Here is a 23022-nt window from a genome sequence, read left to right on the forward strand (position 1 = left end):
TCATAGGTTGGTTTGTGGGGCTTAAGGAAAGAAGTCATTTCCATAACATAAAAGTGCAAAATGAAGCAGCAAATGCTGATGTAGAAGCTGCAGCAAGTTAGCCAAAAAATCTAGCTAAGATAATTAATGAAGGTGGCTAGACTAAACAGATTGGAAGAAGATGCCATCTAGGACTTCGAGAGCTAGGGAGGAGAAATCAATGCCTGATTTGAAAGCTGTAAAGGACAGGCGGACTCCTTTGTTAGGGGCTAATGTAGCTGATGACTTCAAGTTGAAGCCAGTGCTCGTTTACCATTCTGAAAATCCTGGGGCCCTTAGATTATGCTAAATCTAGTCTGTGCTCTATAAATGGAACAACAAAGCCTGGATGACAGCACATTTGTTTACAACATGGTTTACTGAATATTTTAAGCCCATTGTTGAGACCTACGGCTCCGAAAAAAAAGATTCCTTTCAAAATATTACTGCTCATGGACAATGCACCTGTTCACCCAAGAGCTCTGATGGGAGATGTATGAGATTAATGTTGTTTTCATGCCTGCTAACACAGCATCCATTCTGCAGCCCATGGATCAAGGAATAATTTTGACTTGCAAGTCTTACTTAAGTAATATATTTTGTAAGGCTATAGCTGCCATAGATAATGTTTTTTTTTTTTTTTTTTTTTTTAATGGATCCAGGCTGTTGCACGCTTAGTAGACTACGGTATAGTGTAAATATAACTTTCATGTGCACTGGGAAAACAAAATTCATTTGATTTGCTTTGCTGCAATAATTTGCTTTATTGAGGTAGTCTGGAACCACACCCACTGTGTCTCCAAGGTATGCCTATACTCTTTAGAGAAAATGGTACACTGTATTTCATACAGCTTCTGTTAAGTTGGAGGATGCATTCCACTGACGGTAGTTAGCAGAAGTTCCCTTATTAGAATTAGTAGAACTAAATGGCTTCAGTATGTCAGAAAGTTCAGAGCTATTACAATTTAAAAATACCTTTGATAATTGTCAGCTGTGTGGGGAAAATGAGCATGAATTTTTGATAGCTTTAAAAAAACTTAATGAGAAACACTATTCACTTGGATAAGTAAGACATGAATATATCCACAATTTAGCTTTTACTTCAGGTCTGTGAAGCTAGAGAGAAAATGGGTGGATTTGACTTGGTCTTTGGATGCAGAGTTGGAGGAGTGGGAAAACCTGTCTTTGACTAATGATACTTCTAGCCCGGCTTCCACGTTCTTGAGGTTTAAGTTGATAGAACTGTTGATTTGCATAAAATTAATTGCATAATATTATACTTTTCCTCTTGAGTTATGTAACTCCCCAAAGAAAGTGAATATTCATAACCATATTTCTGTTCTATTTTTTTATTCTTTTTGAGTCATCAGGCCTTACATTCAGCTAGTTTTTGAGGCAAATTATTTTAATATTATGTGAAGAAATAGTAACAATTCTAGACTGATAAGCACATTGTAAGTATATTAATGAGTTATGGAGTCTCACTTTGTCTTAATATGTTGTACAACTGTGCACCAGCTAAAGTGATTTTAAGAGAAATGAAAAACCTAGTTAAGTGTCCCGGTGCATACTGTCTACTGGAACTCTTGGTTGAAGAATGAGAGGCTGTGATCAGGATCTCTCCACTGTGTCCACTGATACTGCTTGTGGGTATGGAAAAACTTGACTGGAAGTTCTTCTGTCCCCTGTGTTCCTTCTCTGCTTAGGGACTAGAAAACAAAAGCAAGCTGAGTGCAAGAACAGCTCCCTTTTTTCCGTTAGGTAGATATATGCCTCCTCAGAAGTTGGCATTGCCTTTTTCCCTTGGCTCTGCTCTGAATTGAGGGAATCAGTTATTGGGTCAACTATTATTGCTCTCCTCACTAAAGAGCTAGATATAGATAGTTCAGCTTGCTTATTTCTACGTATTTCCTCTCATAAGCCGGCGAAGAACAGATAACCTTTGGACTCTTTGCCCATGATCTGTGAAAAACTGGCCCAATTTAAAGGATGATGTTTTTTCAGTATCTGAATAATTAAAACTCCATCCTTGAACTATTGATCTCTTTATTTTCTGTCCTTCCTTGCTGTACCTTCTCTTTACTATAACTGAATAAGAATGCTTAAGGGGTCATGGCTTGACAGCATCCATTTAGCGTTTTACAGTGTGCTTTGGTTCGGCTTTAGGAGAAGTAAGATTGGAACACCTCTATGATCGTTATTAGAGATGCTTATTTTATTTAAAGCCATCTTTGCTTTGAGATCTTACAGTTTGTTCCCACAACTACTAACTTCTCCCAGCTGTCTCTCAACTGGCTCCCCAAAAGTTGTTTCTTGGTTTTTGTTTTTTGTTTGTTTGCCAAAGAATCTACTTCCCTGCTCCCTTGGATCCTGAGGAAAGGTTCTTTCTTTCTTTCTTTCTTTCTTTCTTTCTTTTTTTATTTTATTTTAATTTTTTAGAGTGTGAGCAGGGGAGGGGCAGAGAGAGGGAGACAAAATCTGAAGCAGACTCCAGGCTCTGAGCTGTCAGCACAGAGACCGACGAGGGCCTCGAACCCACAAACCTTGAAATCATGACTTGAGCTGAAGTCGGATGCTTACTTAACTGACTGAGCTACCCAGGCGCCCTCAGAAAGGTCATGTCTGTCAGTTTCATATAAAATACTCCTCAAGGCTCTTGATTTATAAATAGGTTCATTTCTGTGCTGTTTGGGCTGATGCAGTGGACACAAAGATCACTCTTTCCTGTCAAATCTCTACTTTTTCTCCCTTTTTTCTTTATGGTGGTTATTTAAGTAACCTTTATATCCAACACAGGGCTTGAGCTCACAACCCCAAGATCAAGAGTTGCATGCTCTATTGAGTGAGCCAGCCAAGTGCCCCCTCCCCTTTTCTTTAGAAACTGTGTTAACATTTCCTTTAAGTTATCCTGCCCATTGCAAGTTAAAATTTAAAAAATGCTTTTACTTAAAATCATCATCCTGTCTGTAGTCACTGCTCTTAATCCTGAGTGGAACATACACGTGAAGGAAATTGAAGACCTATCAAAGGTCAAGTGACACCCCTTGGAAGCATTTAGAAGATAGCTCCTATTTTATAGACCCAGGGACCTGTGTGGGAAAGCTGTTTGGTTATTATATTTAGAATGGTTAGCTTTTGCAGGGTGCTTTGGAAAACACACTTAAACCAGTCTTTGAGTGTGAAAAGTGACAAAATTGACTTGCACACAGAACCCTCTGTTGAGGTGAACCTGTCTCTGTGCATTGCTAATGGAATGAATTTAAGTATCTGATTTGGAAGAGTCTTCCTAAAATAGTTTTCTTATCTAGGGTTGTGAATAGAAGTACACACTAACTTGGAATTATGAGTCTAATTGGTGAATTTGGGGTTTTAAGTTGCCTTGCCAAATTGATTTACCAAATGAGAATTATTTCATTTGAGAGAATGAGAGTGTAAGTGGGGGAGGGACAGAGGGAGAGAGAGAATCCCAAACAGGCTCCACACTCAGTGTGGAGCCCATTGTGGGGCTTGATTTCACAACTGTGAGATCATGACTTGAGCTGAAACCAAGATTTGGAGGCTTAACTGACTGAGCCATCCTGGAGCCCTGAGGATTATTTTATAAAGATAGTAAAACTTTCCAGTTATTCTGATAGTTATTTTATGTTAAGCCATCTTTAGAAATTACAGTTGAACCAGAACTTAAGGAGTTCTCCATTTGGGGAAACTGGTCTTTGGAATAGATTTCAGTCAAATGTTGGTGACTTAAAAATTTGAGGTCTCATTTTTTTAATCTTGCGTTTTCCTAGCCCCATCCCGAAAGTCGGTTTTGACAGACCCAGCCAAAGTCAAGAAGCTGCAGCAGAGTGGTGAGGCCTTTGTACAGGATGACTCCTGCGTGAACATCGTTGCACAACTGCCTAAGTGCCGGGAGTGTCGCTTGGACAGTCTCCGCAAGGATAAGGAGCAACAGAAAGACTCACCTGTGTTTTGTCGCTTCTTTCACTTCAGGAGGTGAGGCATTTGGAGAAAAGCTCAGATAATCTGGGCCTGATAGCATACAGTAAATCTAGAACTAAAAAGAGTGCAGATTGTATTTTTAGTCTTTGGGTTTGAGCATCTAGATCTTACTGAACGTTATTTCCTTCTCAATCTCCCTTTCCATTTTTTTTAAAGTAGAGAAACTTAAAAAAAAATTCTTATTCTAACACTGACATTATAGAAAAGTGCTGAAGTTTTTAAAAAAAACCAGTACAAGTAACCACTGTTACTTTCCAGTGCAATTTAGTATTTGATGTGGTCATAAAATATGTTTGAGCTTATCTACTTGGGTATATTGCAGATACTGTTTTGAATCTTAGTTTTCCAGCATGTAGTAGGAACCACTTGATCGTGTTAGCTTTTTTTTTTTTTTTTTTTTTTTTTACAAAATCTTTGAAAAAATAGGTGGGCGTGACAGTGTTTGAAAATTCACTTAACCAGTTTTCTTATTGGCATTAACATCATTTTGTGGTTTTTGCCACTGAAAATAATACAGTAACAATCATCTCCTTGGCCCCATTTCTCACTGTTTACTTTGGAAGGATTACTGGAAGTGGCATTACTGGGTCAGAAGCAGTATGTGTTTTAAGACTTTGATACGTATGTTCTGCCAAATTCCCCTACAAGAGGGCTGCACCTGTGTCCATGCCCCGTGGCAGTAGTTGAGATTTCCTATCTCTGCAGTTTTGCCAGCAGGAAGAGGTGTATCTTTTTAAAAAATCTTTTCTAATTGTATAGGCAAAATCTTTTATTTTGACATTGTATTTTTAAGTCAAATTAATTTTCTCTAAATTTTTCTATCCTTAGTGAAGAAAAAGGCTGCTTCTTCTTGATATATCAGTGAGCAGTGTTGTTCTGGATGTAGATTCACTTTAGGTAGGATTCACTTTCTCAGAAATGTAGACGCTCTTAGGCTCAACTAGTTCTGATCCTAAACAGGTGTTGACTTGTATTTCTTCCTATTCACCCCCTCCTCTTTAGTTTTATCAAGATTAAAGAGTGATGAATAACTGAATTAAATGCACAGATATTTCAGGTCATTGACTATATCTGTTCTGGTAACTTTCAGATTCAGTCTTATTTAATGAACTCTAGCATTTTTTAGGTGGTAGTTTGCCCCATTTGTTCCTGAGTAAATTGCAAAAGCACCATGATAAAGTGTGTGTCTAGTATTTAGGACTGTAATAACTGTTAGCATGTTACCATACCCATATATTAGTGTATATTTTAAATAACACCTGGCCCAGAATATGTTCTTAATACAGATTAGCTCTATTCTACTTCCTCTCTGGAGAGTTTTTTTATACAAGTAAGTGTGTGAAGATGCATATGCAGTGGGTTCTGATATATGTTTTTTAGAGAACACAAAATATTATGTGTTGTACAGATCTTTGTATTTCCTTTTTTTTTTTTTTTTTAATATTTACTTTTAAGAGAGAGACAGAGTGTGAGCAGGGGAGGGGCAGAGGGAGAGAGGGAGACACAGAGTCTGAAGCAGGCTCCAGGCTGTGAGCTGTCAGCACAGAGCCCCAAGCAGGGCTCGAACTCACAAACCATGAGATCATGACCGTGCCAAAGTTGGACACTTAACCGACTGAGCCACCCAGGCTCCCCAGGTTTTGGTATAAGTTGCAGAGGCCTTATAGGGAGGGGATAGTTTTTTCTTTTGAATATTACTGGAGCTTTTTTTTTTTTTTTTTCAATGTTTGTTTATTTTTTGAGAGACAGAGACAGAATGCGAGCAGGGGAGGGGCAAGAGAGAGAGGGAGACACAGAATCTGAAGCAGGCTCCAGGCTGTGAGCTGTCAGCACAGAGCCCGATGCGGAGCTCGAACCCACAAACTGTGAGATCATGTCCTGAGCCAAAGTCGGATGTTTAACCGACTGATCCACTCAGGTGCCCCTGGAACTTTTTTGTAACCACTGTTTTGTAACCATCTAGAAATCACTCATTTTATGACTTAGCTGTTTTCCTGTTTTTGACCTCTTTGAAGGAGAAAGTGCCTTTGCTTAATGTTGCATGGTAGAAGCCAGTCTAGTAGAAATTAGAACAAATCCACCTCTTTGCTAGAAAGAATATCATACTTTAAAGAACAGAGTCTTTTCCCCCCTGATGTTTAGAGAGAAGTTAAGGCTGTCATTAGCTTCCTCATCAAGTTTGTTTCTCATTAAATTTTCCTGCAGATAAAATAGGAGGGTTAGAGTTACAGTAGTAAGGCCCAGTTGCCAAATCCTGTTTGCCATCTCCCCCTTTGAAGAGCTTTTCAGATTCATTTTTTAGTATTATGACTATCTGTAATTTGGGCGATCAATTAAAAATTTGCATCTCTCCTTTGGACTGCTTGAAATAAATTTGCCTCTGTTAAGCGACTCTCAGTGTCCTTTCAGTTCATTCTACACTCTTCTGGACAAATGGTTTTTCTAAAATACAACATTAGGTATGTATCATGGACTCAGAGATTTTTGATAGGTGCCCAGTGATCAGTGGAGAAATCAAGATCTTTCATTTTTTTTTCTTTTGTATGAAATATAGTTTCTTTGACATGCTTTCTCTTACCTAATATCCACCTGTTCTTAAAGGCCAATGTTAATCACTATCCCTACCACAAAGTCTTAATATTAGCCCCACAAAACTCCCAGTCAGTACTTCCTTCTCTGGCTCCTATAAGATTTAATGATTGTTATGATACCTAACATATCCTACTTCTGTGTATATTATGTCTACTTCTGTGTCTCCAACTCGATTGACATAGAATGTCATTTTGAATAAATTTTGAAAAAATTCAAAACTAACACTTAGGAAACACACTTGGGTGTTAAAGATATTGAAAGAAAATCCTGAGAATGTATTCTGCCTTTTGCTTCACCTTCAGGTACTTAGGTCTGTCTTAACACTGCCTCTCATTCCAGAAGCTTACATAATAATTTGTAGCTGGTATTCAAATGGGTGCTGAATTCCTCAAGGATCTATGTGGACATGGCTTCAGTGACTGTCTAGAGTTGCCTTCCTTGGCTGAGCATTATTCTTGAAGCAGTGTTTGTATTCAAATCTGATCAGATTATCTATCACCTGCTGTTTGGTTTCCGTTTTCTTCTGTGGTGACTTGTGATGGTCCTTGCTATAAAGTCCCAAGTCTGGAAGGTTCAACACCTGCCTCTGGAGGCAGTATGATTATATCTTGGTTGAAGTAAATAGCACTTCTCCCCCACCTCCCTCTCTGCATCTTCTGAGGGAAAACTTAGAAATTTAAAAATTTTTTAAATCTTTCCACTGATGTTGCTAAGTAACAATTGGCTGTAATTAGTCATGGAGATTATAGAAAACTGGGAAGGAATTTGATTTAAATAGTAACTATAAGGCGTAAATCATTTCTTTGTATGTGTGTAACATGCTTTTCCCCCCTCCACTTCCTCTAGGTTACAATTCAACAAACATGGTGTATTGCGGGTGGAAGGGTTCTTAACACCAAACAAGTACGACAGTGAAGCAATTGGCTTGTGGTTGCCTTTAACCAAAAACGTTGTGGGGACTGATTTGGACACTGCAAAGTATATCCTGGCCAACATTGGAGACCACTTCTGTCAAATGGTGATTTCTGAAAAGGAAGCTATGTCAACTATTGAGCCACACAGTAAGAGCATCTCTTAGGGGGTAGGATTTTTGAGTCCAACTTGATTTGTTCCTAAATGACACCTAAGTTCTAATTTGCATGGGTTTCATTTTCATCCAGAGGTTTAGATGACTTTGGTATAGTGAGGTTGCATTTTCCCTTTTATAATTTTTATAAGGTTCTGCCTGTTGGTCAGAGTCAGTCACTTGTCGTTGGGGTTGGTTTTGGAGTAGTTACCAAAGGAGTGGAACTCTTTGTTAAGGAAGGTGAAGTAGTGGTGGAATTTGCACAGCCTTATCAGCAGTGTGGGCTCCTCAAAAGGTGATGAGGCCTCTCTGGTTGGGTTATTTTTCAGACGAAGGCTCTTCTTTGTTTCTAAGTTTGTTTTGAGATAGAGTGCACGTGCACAAGCAGGGAGGGGTAGAGGATGAGAGAGAGCGAGAATTCCAAGCGGGATCCACACAGTAAATGCAGAGCCCAACATGAGGCTCGATCTTAACTGTGGGATCATGACCTGAGCTGAAATCGAGTCGAGCACTTAACCGACTGAGCCGCCCAAGCGTCCCTGAGACAAAGGTTCTTAATCAGGAATTCATTTCAAAGAAAATAGACTTGACTGAAAAATCAGAGTCTGAGGAGCTGGGTCCCAGGCATGAGAATGGGAACAAGTTCAGATGAAAAGGATTCTGTTAGAGTCAGGGTTTTAACAGAATATATGGAGGTACCAGCTGGATGAGTGCCAGTGTCTTCCACTCTCTGAGAGCATTCTCACACTGATCTGGCGGCCCAGTAAATCACAGGGATCAGTGTGGGTGACATGAGAGCCAGACCTCCCTCATGATGTCTCAAAATCTGGTGTCTGGGAGAACAGCAGCACATCCTCCCTTTTTTATGCCTCTGTAGAAGTGAGACATCCCGCCAGAAACACCAAGGAGCAGCTATTTTATTTAAGTCTCACACTTTCCTCCATCATTTTGTCTTCCCCAAATGGTTGCAGTTTAAAAGTGAAGCCTTTCTGTTTCTCTGTAGATATCTTTTCAAACTTTGCATAACCAAATATGTTTCAGTACTGGCATCCACACATACCAGCCTTAAGAATTTTGGTTCTAGCTACCAGAAACTAAAGCTACTGGTTTCAGCACCAAAGTAGTTTGTTGGATAGGTACAGATACTGTTAAATTGCCAAGTCCAAGGAATGGAACTGAGGCATTCCAAGAAGCAGGAGGAATTCAGAGCTAGAAGGAGAATAGGATTGTGGGTTCCAGGAGGAAGCCAAAGTCACACTAAAGAGAGCTGTAGACTCTGTTCTGTTGAAATAATAGAGACTCTTATGAGTCAAGGATCTTATTAAAGTTGTTTTTCCTATAATCTTCTATTTAGGACAAGTGACACTGGTTTCCATTTTTAGTAGAGATAACAGAGTTTCCTTATTAAATACACTTAAGTAAAAGTGGGGTTAAAGAAAAAGTCTTTTTTTTTTTTTTTACATGTTTTATTTTATTTTAAAATGTTTATTTTGAGAGAGAGAGTGTGCATGCACGGGGACAGGTAGAGAGAGAGAGAGGGTGAGAGCAAATCCAAAGCAGGGTCCGGGCTGTCAACACAGAGCCTGAAATGGGGCTCTAATCCCACAAATTGTGAGATCATGACCTGAGCCGAAATCAAGAGTCAGTCACTTAACCGACTGAGCCACCCAGGTGCCCCAAGAAAAATTGTTAGTAGTCTAGAAGTATTATATAAACGACTGGAATATAGAAACACTTTTTTGGAATATATTAGTAGCTTCACTCATGAATTAGCAGGACTGTTATAAGCAACTGATGTTTTTTTCTTTGCTCAAGAGAAGTCATTTGAACAATGTATAGAAAAAGGTACAGATAGTTTTCTTTTAAGAGCATAACTAAGAATCTCTGTCCTTGAAGATTTAAATATGATTAACCTTTCCTCCTTGCCTTTTTGATCATCCTGTTCTTCTCTGTTTCCTCTGTGACAAGTTGGTCAGTTGGAGAGAGGAGCTCACTGTGAGTGATACTGACAGATGCACCACAAGGTGTTCCAAAAAGGGTTACCCTCTGATCCTGAGATTGGGAAGCAGGTCTCAACCTTTATACATTTAGTCCTGTCTCTTCAATGACAAATAATCATTAAATGGGTGGCTGAGAAATGTAAGAATACTCTGTAATAAAACAGTCTACCTGAATGACCAAGGTGAAGTTCATAAAACCTCATTTGTAAAACACCTAAGGCTCTGTGTATCGTGCACTGAACTATTACATTATAATGAAATGGCGGAACTTCACTTAGCAATTGGATTAATTTGGTAAAAGCTGAAATTGATCATTTATGTTTTGGCCCATCAGAAGCAAGAATGAATAAACCACAGATTGGATTAGGAAAAAGATATTTTCCATATAATAAGAACATGGCAGTATTGATCCAGTCTTATTCAGAAGAGAGAGACAGACAGAAAAGTTTTCTGATTAACAGACATTGGGCTTTTGTGTGATCCAGGAAAATGTCCTCCTTTTGCATATAATCCTGAAGCTTTCTGATACCTGATTTGGCACTCCTCCTTACTAGGGGAGGGGAATGATGGTCTGCTCAGTCCTGTAAGGCTGCCCCATCCAGTTATCAGGGCTTGGCCACTGCAACAGAAAATACTAGTTTGTAGAATCTTGGATTATGCTTCAACCTGTTGGATATTTGGTTAGTGTGAGTCAGACCTGGATGCCTGCATCACTACTGGCACTAAAAAAATCAAGTTTCTGATTCTGGCCAATGAAGGAACCCAGCTGTGTACTGTTGTGCCCCCTTCAAGTTAATGTTCCCTAAGGGACAGGTTCCCTAAGACCTTGGGGCTTTTTCTAGGCTGTATGAGTGGATTCAGGGCCTGTGTGAATAACCTGACAATCTATGTTGGGCTGGCAGATCTGAGTCATTCTTGTTTCCTTTGGAGAAAGTATTGTCCACACTGTCTTCAGATTCGGAAAGGGGCTCATGATCCAAACAAAAGGTGAAAGAACCACTGCTGTGTAATACCTGTGTCTTATTGCAGCTTCTGTAATTACTCATGCTTTTTCCATTGATTTATTCAGCAGTACTTATGTGCTAGCGGTATGCAGAGTGGGTTTGGTATAAGGCACAGTCCGAGCAGGGATTCTGCATGGACAGAGTTTAGTCTCCTAGGAGGAGGTAAAACTACACCTGACTGTATACAGTGTGAAGAAGCTTGAGTCTGAAATACCAATACAAGTTGATGGGAGTGCTGAAGGAATCCAGGAGAGCGTCATGGTGGAGGGTGGAGAGGTTGGGGGGGCATTTGAGATGGTCTTTGAAGGCTAAACAAAGTTGATGAGAACTCCAGTGAGAGGGAGGAATGATGTCAACTTCTCTCCCCTTTCATGTTTTACTTCAGAAGCACTCTCCTCCCCAGGACTAAGTGATTTATTGATTTTTGTAGGACAGGTTGCTTGGAAGCGAGCTGTCAAAGGTGTTCGGGAAATGTGTGATGTATGTGACACCACCATCTTCAACCTGCACTGGGTGTGTCCTAGGTGTGGGTTTGGAGTGTGTGTGGATTGCTACCGGATGAAGAGGAAGAATTGCCAACAAGGTTAGAAATGACTTGATTCTCTCCTTCAAGCCCCCTTACACAAATTAAGCCGTTTATTGATTTGTGATTGATGGATTTCTGAAGCATTTAGGGCCAGAGTCCATGGGGAGCAATTACTACAAATCATTTCTTTGTAGGTGCTGCCTACAAGACTTTCTCTTGGCTAAGATGTGTGAAGAGTCAGATACATGAACCAGAGAACCTGATGCCTACACAGATCATTCCTGGAAAAGGTATTTCATGCAGTGCAGTGGTTTTCTTGTCCCCTTGTTCTGGTTAACTCAGGGGCTGGTGATTGGTTTTACTTTCTGTAGTATAATTACCTGCTAACTCACTTTAGTGTGTATCGTAAATTGTCCAAAAATGTGTTAAGTAATGCCCCCAAAACATTTTGATTAAGGTCTTGTGAATCGTTTTGTAGAAGGAAAATAATGCTTTTGTGGGGGAAGGCATACTTAGGATGAAAAGGAGGAAATATAAGCACCATGCTGCTAAAAAAAAAAAAAAAAAAAGAAAGAAAGGAAAAAGTAATTCTGTTGGAAGTACCAGTTTCTACTTTGTAATATTGAGGTTGATAGTACCTAATACCCTTGTTCAGATGTTTGTCTCTGCCCCCCCCCCCCCGCTTTTTTTGTAGCCCTCTATGATGTTGGAGACATTGTTCATTCAGTGAGAGCAAAATGGGGAATAAAAGCAAATTGTCCCTGTTCAAACAGGCAATTCAAACTCTTTTCAAAGCCAGCCTCAAAGGAAGACATAAAACAGGTATTACTGTTTATGCTAGATTCACCAACCTTGAGATTGTTGTCTGTCTTTTCAAATAACCCAAGGATTCCTATAGTGTATTTGAAAGGAACATGGGGACAGTGGTCCGTGGAAAGAGGCAAGTCATGTATTTCATGTGACACTTCATAGACCCATTCTCCCTTTCCACATTATTTTTGTGGACCTCATCTGTAGTCTCTTTTAGTAGGTTTTAATTTTTGTTCCTTGAAAGAGCAAAAACGTCTGTCTGTTGTAGTCTACTTAATGAGTTGCTATTGAATTTTATGTGGGTTTTTTAAAAAACTTTGTGCTTTATAGAGTTAAGATTATTTAGATATTCTTTACAATCTTTTAAAATTACTGAATATGTTTTACCTATATATTTGAGGGGTTGAAGGAAATAATATTGAAATGAACCTTTATATCCCCATTTCTCACCTCAAAAAATGTACATTTCTGTGGTGCCCATGTGACTTTTCCTGGTAGCATCCCTTTCATCTCCACCATCACCTCTACCCCACTCTCTCTTCTTCCCCTTTACCCCAGTGTATCATTCTCTCACATTGTGTTTGATAATCAGAAGTTCTTTCACATTTTCATAAAGCTTTGGCGTCAGAGGCAGTATAGCTAGAAGAGCTGTGCCCCTTAGATTCAGAACTGAATTTGAAATCTTTTTCTGCCACTTTCTAGTTGCATGACTTTGGCTCACATGGACGGTTTCACATGAGGAGTTCCACTTTCTTATCAATAGCAGAAGAAGAATAATACTGATAATTGGGTATCACAGAAATCCATCACACATAAAAGAAAGATCAGGACCACAGCAGGAATTTGTTGTTTCCCTCCTTATGTTTGTATAAACTCATTAGCTGAGTCAAGGCAGTTTTTAAGTAACAGAAAAATAAGTGGTGTGCTCTGTCCAGTTTTTTAAATGTTTGAGTTCTTTTAAGAGCTGTTGATCACATTTTAAAGCCTACTATGTTATGCTAAAACAAAAGAGCATTTTGTATTCTGCATCTCATTTCCTTCTGAAATCACAGCTGTACCTTTCCTACCCTGCTTCATTCATTCATTCATTCATTCATTCATTCATTCATCAGCCATGCTGTGAGTGCCTATTCAAGATATGAGCTCACAGGGAAGATAGACACAAGCTAGTCATTTTAAAGCAGCGTGGTAAGGGGAGTGATAAGGGTTTGTATGAGCAAGAGATGGGTGGTAAAGGGGTAGAGAGGGAAACATGTCTTTTGTTTTCACCAGCAATACTTAGAAGCTATAAGAAAATTAAAATCTCTTTTATCTTGTATAGTTCTTCCCTGTTATTGCAAGGTTACTGCAGCTGTGGTGATGTCCAGGACTATTAAGTGGTTTTGTTTGGGGTATTTATGTCTTACTGGTGAGCTGTTAGGGAAGAGGATAAGAAAAAGGAAATGTAATGTTTTAGCTTGTGGAAAATTCTCCTTTTATACTCAACACAGACTTCCTTTGCTGGAGAAAAACCTACTCTTGGTGCCGGGTTCCAGCAGAATCCCTTGGTGTTGGAGCCAGTGCCTGTGGCTGGGGAAGCTGCTTCCAAGCCAGCCAGCAGCATGAAGCCCACCTGTCCAGCCAGCACATCTCCTTTAAACTGGCTGGCAGACCTGACCAGCGGGAATGTCAACAAGGAAAACAAGGGTGAGTGTTTTCTGCTTTCCTGTGGGTTCCTGAGAACTTTAGTCCATTCACGGGAGGAATTGGCAACCTCAGTTGTTGTGAGAACAGAGTAATTAGAAGTGTGTGGAAATGAAAGTATTGGTTCCCTGTAGTTCTCCTGAGTCCTGGTATAAATGCAAGTATTTTTAAAATGCAACCCCAAAGGGGAGAACTTTTGCTGACTGTAGAACTCTAGGTTGAGATTGTGTTTGGCAAGAAAGGAGGGGGCTGAGACTTGTTTGTTTTAATAGGCAATTTTCCATCTTTCTGTCCTTACCCTGTTTGTTTTTTCTGTTTTGTCTAATTAGAATGTTCTGTCTTCAGTTTTATTTTTCTCATCTGTGCTTTGTCTCAGGATGCTTGACGACAGTATAAAGAACATGGGCTTTGGATTCAGGTAGTTCGTTAGGTTTAGGCGATTATGCTTTTTAGCCATGTTTTAAGAAAGAAAAATTGCAGGTTAATTTCTTTTGTGCAAAGATCCTAATCAAAATTTCAGTGAATAGAATTCAACACTGGGGCGCCTGGGTGGCTCAGTTGGTTAAGTGTCTGATTCTTGATTTCGGCTCAGGTCATTATCTCATGGTTCGTGGGTTCAAGCCCCACATTGGGCTCTGTGCTCACAATGCAGAGCCTGCTTGGGATTCTCTGTCTCTCTCTCTCTCTCTCTCTCTGCCCTTCCCCTGCTTGCTATCTCTCTATCTCTTGCAAAAATAAGTAAATAAATATTAAAAAAAAATTCAACACTATGAATAAAGGCATTCTATAGCATGACCAAGTAGGGCTTCAGAAATGCAGCTGTAGTTTAACATTGAAAATGTGGGAGAAAAGTCATGTGACAAGACACAAAGTAGTATAATTCAATAGCTATTCATGATTAAAACAACTCTTAAATAGGAACAAAGGGAATATCCTCAATCTAATGAGTTTCTATAATAAAACTGACAGCAAATATAATGGTTGGTTTTTTTAATTGATATTTTTTTAACAGTTTTCCTCTGCTCAGGAATAAGAGAATACCTGCCATCACTATTTTATTAAACATTGTACTGGAAGTCCTGGCTGTTGCAAAGGCAGACAAAAAGATATAAGGATTGGAAAGAAAGATAAAGCTGTCGATATATATTTTTTTAAAGTTGTCGATATTTTAGACAATCTGATTATATGTGTGAAAAATCTAAAAGTATCCATATTTAATAAACATATCTACCAAGATTGCTAGTTACAGTGTTAATTTACATAAATCCATTATATTTTGTATATCAGGAGCACACAAATAGAAGAGGGAAGTCTAAAAAATACCATTTGCACCATGTGAGTTCACTCATGTGGAATCTAAGTGTTTTTTTTTTACATTTATTTATTTATTTTTTTTTTAAACGTTTTTTTTTTTTTTTTTTAATTTTTGGGACAGAGAGAGACAGAGCATGAACGGGGGAGGGGCAGAGAGAGAGGCAGACACAGAATCGGAAACAGGCTCCAGGCTCCGAGCCATCAGCCCAGAGCCTGACGCGGGGCTCGAACTCACAGACCGCGAGATCGTGACCTGGCTGAAGTCGGACGCTTAACTGACTGCGCCACCCAGGCGCCCCGACATTTATTTATTTTTGAGACACAGAGTGTGAGCGGTGGGGTTGGGGGGGTGGGTGCAGAGAGAGAGGGAGACACAGAATCCAAAGCAGGCTCTAGGCTTTGAGCTGCCAGCACAGAGCCCAATGTAGGGCTCGAACCCACGCACCATGAGATCATGACCTGAGCTGAAGTCATACGCTCAACCGACTGAGCCACCCAGGTGCCCCTCACTCCCCTCACTCATGTGGAATCTAAAAAAACAAATGAATAAACAAAAAGTAGAATCAGATCTATAATTGCAAGAGGGGAGAGGGGGTGGGCAAAATGGGTGAAGGGGAGTAGGAGATACAGGCTTCCAGTTATGGAATGGATAAGTCACAGGAATAAAAGGCACAGCAATAGGGAATATAGTCATTGATGTTGTAATACTGTTGTATGGTGACAGATGGTAGCTACATCTGAAACTAAAGTAATACTATGTGTCAACTATACTCAAAAAAATTTTTTTTTAACATAATATCACCTTGAATGTTGGATATTTATTATTTTAATACAAGTTGGAAATCCTTGTCTAAATCAGTAATTTCATTAGTATTTATCCTCTTAAGTTTTTTGGTTCTAAAGTGAATGAAAGCCAAGTTCGAAAGTAATTCTAATAGAAGACAAATAAGGGATTTGCCTTTTGGAATGCTTTTCCATATGGATGTTTTTCGTTTTGTTTCTAGAAAAACAACCAACAATGCCAATTCTAAAGAACGAAATCAAATGCCTTCCACCCCTCCCCCCTTTGAGCAAATCCAGCACAGTCCTCCACACCTTTAACAGCACAATTTTAACACCTGTAAGCAACAACAATTCTGGTTTCCTCCGAAATCTCTTGAATTCCTCTACAGGAAAGGTAAGCATTTGTTTTATTGTTTGTATTCCATCTTACAAAGGTGAATACAGTCAGAGCAGGAAGAGACTAGAGAAATTGAAACAGAAAGTAGAAAGAAGGATTTGAATCTTAGGCTTTCCTTCATGGGTGCAGGTTTTATTGGCAGGCAGGCTTCACAGGGTTGTAGTACTGGGCTGGGCCATTTTCTCCTAGTAAACTTTTTTCTATACCTGCTTCCTGTGAGTTGTAATGTCAAGTGACGGAAGGGGACTTACCTGTTTGTCTTAGGGTCCTGACTTGGAATCTTTTCTGGATATGTAATGGCCATCCTACTATTAGAGGAATGGGTCTTTTGATGGTAGGGAATATTTAAGACTTGTGTTCTTTCTCAAATTCAGACAGAAAATGGACTCAAGAATACACCAAAAATCCTTGATGACATCTTTGCCTCTTTGGTGCAAAATAAGACTGCCACTGATTTATCTAAGAGGCCTCAAGGACTGACTATTAAGCCTAGCATTCTGGGCTTTGACACTCCTCACTATTGGCTGTGTGATAATCGCTTGCTATGCCTCCAGGATCCCAACAACAAGAGCAACTGGAATGTGTTTAGGGAGTGCTGGAAACAAGGACAGGTAAGAGGGGCCTCTGCTCCTCCAACCCAGTTCAGACCCCCTTTTGGAGGTCTTTTGGCAGGCTTCTGACAGCCCTGCTCCCCGCCCCCGCCTCTACCTCTCAATTGTGAGTGGTATATACTTTATCTGCTACTTTTGTACTTTATTGTTTGGGGTGAATATAATTAGGGCACTGTAGCTGTGAGTCTTATTTTTTGGAGTGGACATTCCTGAGCTCTCTACTAGTGAGGTTTTGATTGCTTCCAAACCAGTTATCACTGGGTTTTTGATGAGTGCTTTCTGGGCTCAGTGATTCTTGGGTATTGATTCTCAACAGAAGAAGTGAGAGCATGACTAAGAGGCTGATGGGGTTTAGGAGATTAGACAAAATACTATCCAAATCATGTGTCCCTCTTCCCAGAGTTAAAACCCTTATGCTGAAGGCAATTTTAGGTGGGCCAGAGCCATGTGGTATCATCTTGGAACTGGTGTGTAGTCTCCCAGGGGCCTGTTTTTAAAGGGCAGCCTTGTTCAATCTTAGGTTTTGGTTGATGGTTTAGGAGATACATGGCTTTGTAGACCTACTCCTCAGTGTTTTTGTTTTGGTTTTTGTATTTGGGATCTTTGGCTTCTCTTCTGGGCCAAATGGAGTCCTCACTACAGGAACGCTATGTTCTTGGACAAGTACAGGACTTGGGGAATTGGCAAATAGAGTTATGTATTTAACCAAAAAAAAATTTAAGAATTTTTTAATTCAGCCCCATATACTAACTAATAAGATTTGTTCATGATGGCAGTGACAGGCTGAATACGATCCACCACCCATGTTTTGTTTAGATTACATAATTTTTTAAAAAAAAATTGAACTCCCCAGTATTTTAGTCAGACTGTTTCACATAAAGATCGGGATTCCTGGGGGTGCCTGGGTGGCTCAGTCCATTAGGTGACGGATTCTTCAGCTCAGGTCATGATCTCGCAGTTTGTGAGTTCAAGCCCCGCATCAGGTTTTGTGCTGACTGCTTGGGATTCTCTCTCCTCTCTCTGCCCCTCCCCCCCCTTCACTCTCTCACTCTGTGTCTTGCTATCAAAAAAAAAAAAAAAAAACATTAAAAAAATTGGGCTTGTCTTGGCCTTTTCGGGTGCCTGTTCCTTCCTGGTAGCAAGCATATTCTGTGAGTAATGGATCTGAGTCGAAGATGTGATTCTTGCTCGTAGACACTTACTAATGTAGTTAGAGCAAGGACTGTGTGAAGACAAATGCTGTGGGAGCTCAGAGCACTAAGCTGTCACTTTGGGATCTAACACTGAGGACTAGCCACAGAGAAACAAGGGGCTGTTTGAAAAGGGGCTGCCACTGGTTTGGGGACAGAGCTGGGGGAGTTCAAACTAAAGTCTTTGTTCTCTTTTAGCCAGTGATGGTGTCAGGAGTGCATCATAAGTTGAACAGTGACCTCTGGAAACCTGAATCCTTCAGGAAAGAGTTTGGGAATCAGGAAGTCGACCTAGTTAACTGTAGGACCAATGAAATCATCACGGGAGCCACAGTAGGAGACTTCTGGGATGGATTTGAAGATGTTCCAAGTATGTATTAAAGACCTTTTAAGGGGGTTAGAATGTGAAGGGAGAGCACAGGAGTAGCAGGAGTCTGAAGCCCTTCAGCAGCAATGACAGCATTGTCTGTGATCTTAGAGTTTAAAATTAGTGTGTTCTCTCTTCCTCCCCTTTCTTTTTGCAAAGGTTATGCTTTCCACCTGAGGCCCATTCACTTTGTAGTTCCTTAAAGAGGTGAGGTTTTAGTTACCTGTACTTACGGTGGCTCCATGTCTGTCCTGTAACTGACATTCTGTGCCTGCACCTGTGCCTGGCGGGAGGGGAGCACAAAGCCAGGGCGTGGGACTCAAGGCTGGTGGTGTTATGTGTATCTCACTTTTATACATCCTTTTTACGTTTAAAAATTTTAATTATTGATTAATAAAATAAGACCTGAAGATGCCAGGGAATGTGAATTCATTTAACACCGGGTGTCCTGGTCACTGCCTACTGCAACTGGGCTAGAGGGGCATTGAGGCAGTAAGGCAGCTTGTGTGTCTGGTGCTAAGGCTTGGCCCTTTCTATGTATTGGCCAATCAGTAGTAAACTGTTTCCAAGAACATCAAGTTCATCTTTGACCCTGGGGATTCACATCACAGGCATCTGTCACCAGGCCTCCATCCCTGCTGGAGGGTTTGACCAGTTCATTCTTTAGACTCTCAGTAGCTCAAGGTCACTCATTCATCACCCTCACTTTTTTAGACACACTTCCATCTTTGAATCTGCTTCCTTATTTCCTTTTGTCCATATTTATAGATTATGGCTCATACTTTATTTGTAACAAAGTATTTAATACAAGGCACGATGGGGTTTTCTACAAGTACGTACTAAGATGGAGTTTCAGACATAAGATGGTTACTTAGGGATCAACATCTGCGAAAGCAGGACTGAGCAGGCAAAGGAGTCAGGTGCAATGCAGACTCAACAAAGCCTCAGCGAATCTTGCAGGGAGTTCTGAAGCAAGTATTGCCCTCCATTGTCTCTGATTAGGCTGCAGTTGGAAATTGCCAGGGTCTTTATTCCCCTGCCTCCCTTATTCTCTAAATGCTGGTGTCCCAGGACGGACATGATCTGGCGAGGCAGCCCTGTGCAGCTGGGGCAGACCTTATGAAGCTTTCCAGTTAGGCCTGAGTTCAGAGCCTGACTCTTGATATGTACTTGTGCATATGAGCTTGGTAACTTCATTTTTCTGGGACTCAAAACTTCCTCATGCCGGCAGATGGTAAAAACAGCTAAGAGTCAACTATAGCTTGCCTTTTCTTTACTGACGATTCTGCTGCGCACACCCCCAGCTCACCACCCACACTGACATACTGCTGGTATTCTGAACATACGCGGTACCCTGTGTTTTTCTTTGTTTCCTCCTGTAGTGTGCACTTAGCTAGGTTATGGGACAGTACTTGGTTGACTACAAAACATTATTACAAATGTTAGTCCTCAAGAGTACAGGGTCTGAAGTCAAACCTGGGCTCCAGTTCCAGTTCTGCCACTTAGTAACAGGTTGATCTTGGGCATCTGCCAGTTTCCTCATCCCAAAATGGGAATATTAAATAGTGCCTAAACTCACTGGGATGTTGGCTTTAGTTGTAAGGATTAAATGGTTAAAACACTTAGCAGAGACTAGAACACAGCAAGAAATGACATAATAGTTGTCATTGCTGTTAATCGTAATTATCAGTATCTTTTTCAAGTAGAGCTTGGTTCTTGGTTCCTTGGCATTACAATGGGTAATAGTGCTGACTAAACCCTGTGGTGCTGTTGACCCTAGTTATCCCTGGACAGAACATCAGGTAGTTTCAGTCTTGCTGGGCAAAACAAGTCATTTATATTTCATGCTGGCCTCAGAAAATCTGGTCTACTAAACATCTGTGGCCTCTGATTTTTAAAGTGCACTACTGTTTATTAGTTGGAGAGCTACTCACTTCTTCCAGAACACTGTATAGGAGGAAGAGACTGGATCTGAAACAGACAGCTGTCAAAACACCAACTATGTGTAAAGGGCAAAAGGGGGTGGCTGAAGTCTGTAAGTGTGCAGCAGTTTAATAAGCATCTAGAAAAGCTTAGTTCGTAATTTTTATTTTGCTACTCCTGTGTTACCTCCTGGGTACGAACGCATTTCTTGGCCCTACGGAAATAAAATAGGCAATTTTATTGCAATTGGCAGGAGGGGAATATTAAAGAAAAATATTTGTGTACTGAACGTATCGGATTGTGAAGATTTTGCAGAGGTAAATTTTATTGAATTGTTAAGCATAAAATGCTAATTTGCCATTTATTTTGGTCTGTTTCTGAGTTATGAATAATAACAATTCAGTAATTCTGGCTACTTTTCAGACCGTTTGAAGAATGAAAAAGAACCAATGGTGTTGAAACTTAAGGACTGGCCACCAGGAGAAGATTTTAGAGATATGATGCCTTCTAGGTATGATTATTGGTGGGGTGAGGGATAAATCTGTCCTTGACTTGATAGGCTAAATTCTTTTTGAGGTGGTGAGAAAACAGTTTTCAGAAGAGAAAGATGAAATATGGAATAGTTCCACTGGTGCTGATATTTCATTTCTAGTCTTGGAGAAGTATGTTTTAAATGAGATGAAGAAGTTCCTGACTCTGAGATCTGGCTGACTAATGAAAGGTCCACTAGTTTCAACTGTAGTGCCCTGCTAGAAAGAGGCCGGCTGAGGTGTGCAGCCTCTGGGCTGGAGGCAGTGCTGGGATCAGACACATCAGGTTCAATGCAATGATACCATTGCATTAGACAGCAAGACTGCTGAATTGGTAGATCCATTTTCCTGATTGGAGCTTGGACTTTGAAAAGAATGCTTAGAACTAATAATACATCCCTGAGTGTCACTTCTTACCATCAGAAAGTTATCACTCAAATCATTTGTCTGAAATATTCCAGATCATTTTGTTAAAGATGTGTGCTGTAGGAGAGGAAGAAGACATTTTTGTTCCTAACTACTATAAGTCTCATCTTAAATATTGTAAGGAAAGCTATCTCCATCTTTATCTTCCTATTGGTAAGAAGGAACAAAACAATGTTGGATTAGAAAGGCAGACTTATTTTGCTAACGCTTGGTTGTCTTGTCCTAGGTTTGATGATCTGATGGCCAATATCCCACTGCCCGAGTACACAAGGAGAGATGGCAAACTAAACTTGGCTTCCAGGCTGCCAAACTACTTTGTTAGGCCAGATCTTGGTCCCAAGATGTATAACGCCTACGGTAAGGAAGAAACGGCTAAGTTGAAAACCTTATAATGGAAATAGAGTTAAGTCAGAATGTTTGGAAAATTGCTTTTGGGGGAGATGGAGATGGACAGCATTCATAATCCTAATAAGAACACTGCATTTGGCTTCATTTTTGTGTATTTCCTTTCATTCCTTTCCGTGTGTGTGTATTTCCTTTTCGTAGTTACAGTTGTAAGACATATGCAGTTTTTACTTTTTCTTTTTTTTACATCTAATATTATATCTTAAAATCTTTGTGGTGCTTAATTGTTTTTAGTGTGATATTTTTTAAATGATTGTATGGTATATCATCAAATCAATTCTGTTATTCATCTTAAAATCAGTCTGCTAGCATTGCAGCTGTTTTAAAACCAGCTGTACTTAAATGCAAGTAATCCATGTTGGTGAGTAGTAGTTTGTTCCTTAAGTTAGTATTGGAAGCACACTTTGTTTGTTGTTTTATGTTTATTTTCGAGAGAGAGAGAGAGGAGTGCAAGTGAGGGAGGAGCAGAGAGAGAGATAGACACACACAGAACCTGAAGCAGGCTCCAGGCTCTGAGCTGTCAGCCCAGAGCCTGATGCAGGGCTCAAACCCATGAACTGTGAGATCATGACCTGAGCCGAAGTCGCTGCTCAACTGACTGAGCCACCCAGGCCCCCTGGAAGCACCTTTTGAATTGGATTTTCATTGTTTAGACATGACTCCATAAACTATCCAACGAGGAAGACTGTACAAGATATTGATTGATTTCCTTGGTCACCAACTAGTTTGGTTTTTTTAAAAAATTTTTTAATGTTTTATTTTTGAGAGAGAGACACACAGAATGCGAGCGGGGGAAGACCAGAGAGAGAGGGAGACATAGGATCTGAAGCAGGCTCCGGGCTCTGCATGGAGCCCAATATGGGGCTTGAACCCACAAACCGTGAGATCATGACCTGAGCTGAAGTCGGATGCTTAACCAGCCTAGCCACCCATGTGCCCCTGATCTTGAATAGTTTTATGTTGGGTCTTTATTTAGGTCTTGGTGATAGTTGGCTGTTTTGAAGGAATTATTTACCCATTGATTGTTGAATGAAGTTTCAGTTTTTTGGATCATTTATTGAATTTGCTTTAGTCTTTTATACTATTTGGATCCCATTTTTCCTTCTAGAAATTACTTCTTTGATTTTATTCTTTCCTTCTATTTTTTTTTTTTAAACGTTTATTTATTTTTGAGACAGAGAGAGACAGAGCATGAACAGGGGAGGGGCAGAGAGAGAGGGAGCCACAGAATCTGAAACAGGCTCCAGGCTCTGAGCTGTCAGCACAGAGCCCGACGCGGGGCTCGAACTCACGGACCATGAGATCATGACCTGAGCCGAAGTCGGACGCTTACCCGACCAAGCTACCCAGGCGCCCCTATTCTTTCCTTCTATAATTA

The 23022-nt window shown here is 40.2% G+C and overlaps 1 protein-coding gene across 2 annotated transcripts in view; it reads left to right on the forward strand.

The window, feature by feature from the left end:
- The window catches only part of KDM3A (lysine demethylase 3A), a 58750-nt gene that overhangs the window by 23308 nt on the left and 12420 nt on the right, over positions 1–23022 (forward strand). For both annotated transcript variants that reach the window (XM_049651823.1, XM_049651822.1), the window contains exons 11-21: positions 3807–4011; positions 7456–7670; positions 11110–11262; positions 11400–11495; positions 11900–12027; positions 13506–13701; positions 16017–16189; positions 16567–16803; positions 18192–18363; positions 20707–20794; positions 21466–21596. In XM_049651823.1, coding sequence (XP_049507780.1) covers positions 3807–4011; positions 7456–7670; positions 11110–11262; positions 11400–11495; positions 11900–12027; positions 13506–13701; positions 16017–16189; positions 16567–16803; positions 18192–18363; positions 20707–20794; positions 21466–21596 — 1794 coding nt within the window. The remainder of the gene's footprint in view (positions 1–3806; positions 4012–7455; positions 7671–11109; positions 11263–11399; positions 11496–11899; positions 12028–13505; positions 13702–16016; positions 16190–16566; positions 16804–18191; positions 18364–20706; positions 20795–21465; positions 21597–23022) is intronic.

The sequence above is a fragment of the Panthera uncia genome (genome assembly GCF_023721935.1).
Source record: "Panthera uncia isolate 11264 chromosome A3 unlocalized genomic scaffold, Puncia_PCG_1.0 HiC_scaffold_12, whole genome shotgun sequence".
NCBI lineage: Eukaryota > Metazoa > Chordata > Mammalia > Carnivora > Felidae > Panthera > Panthera uncia.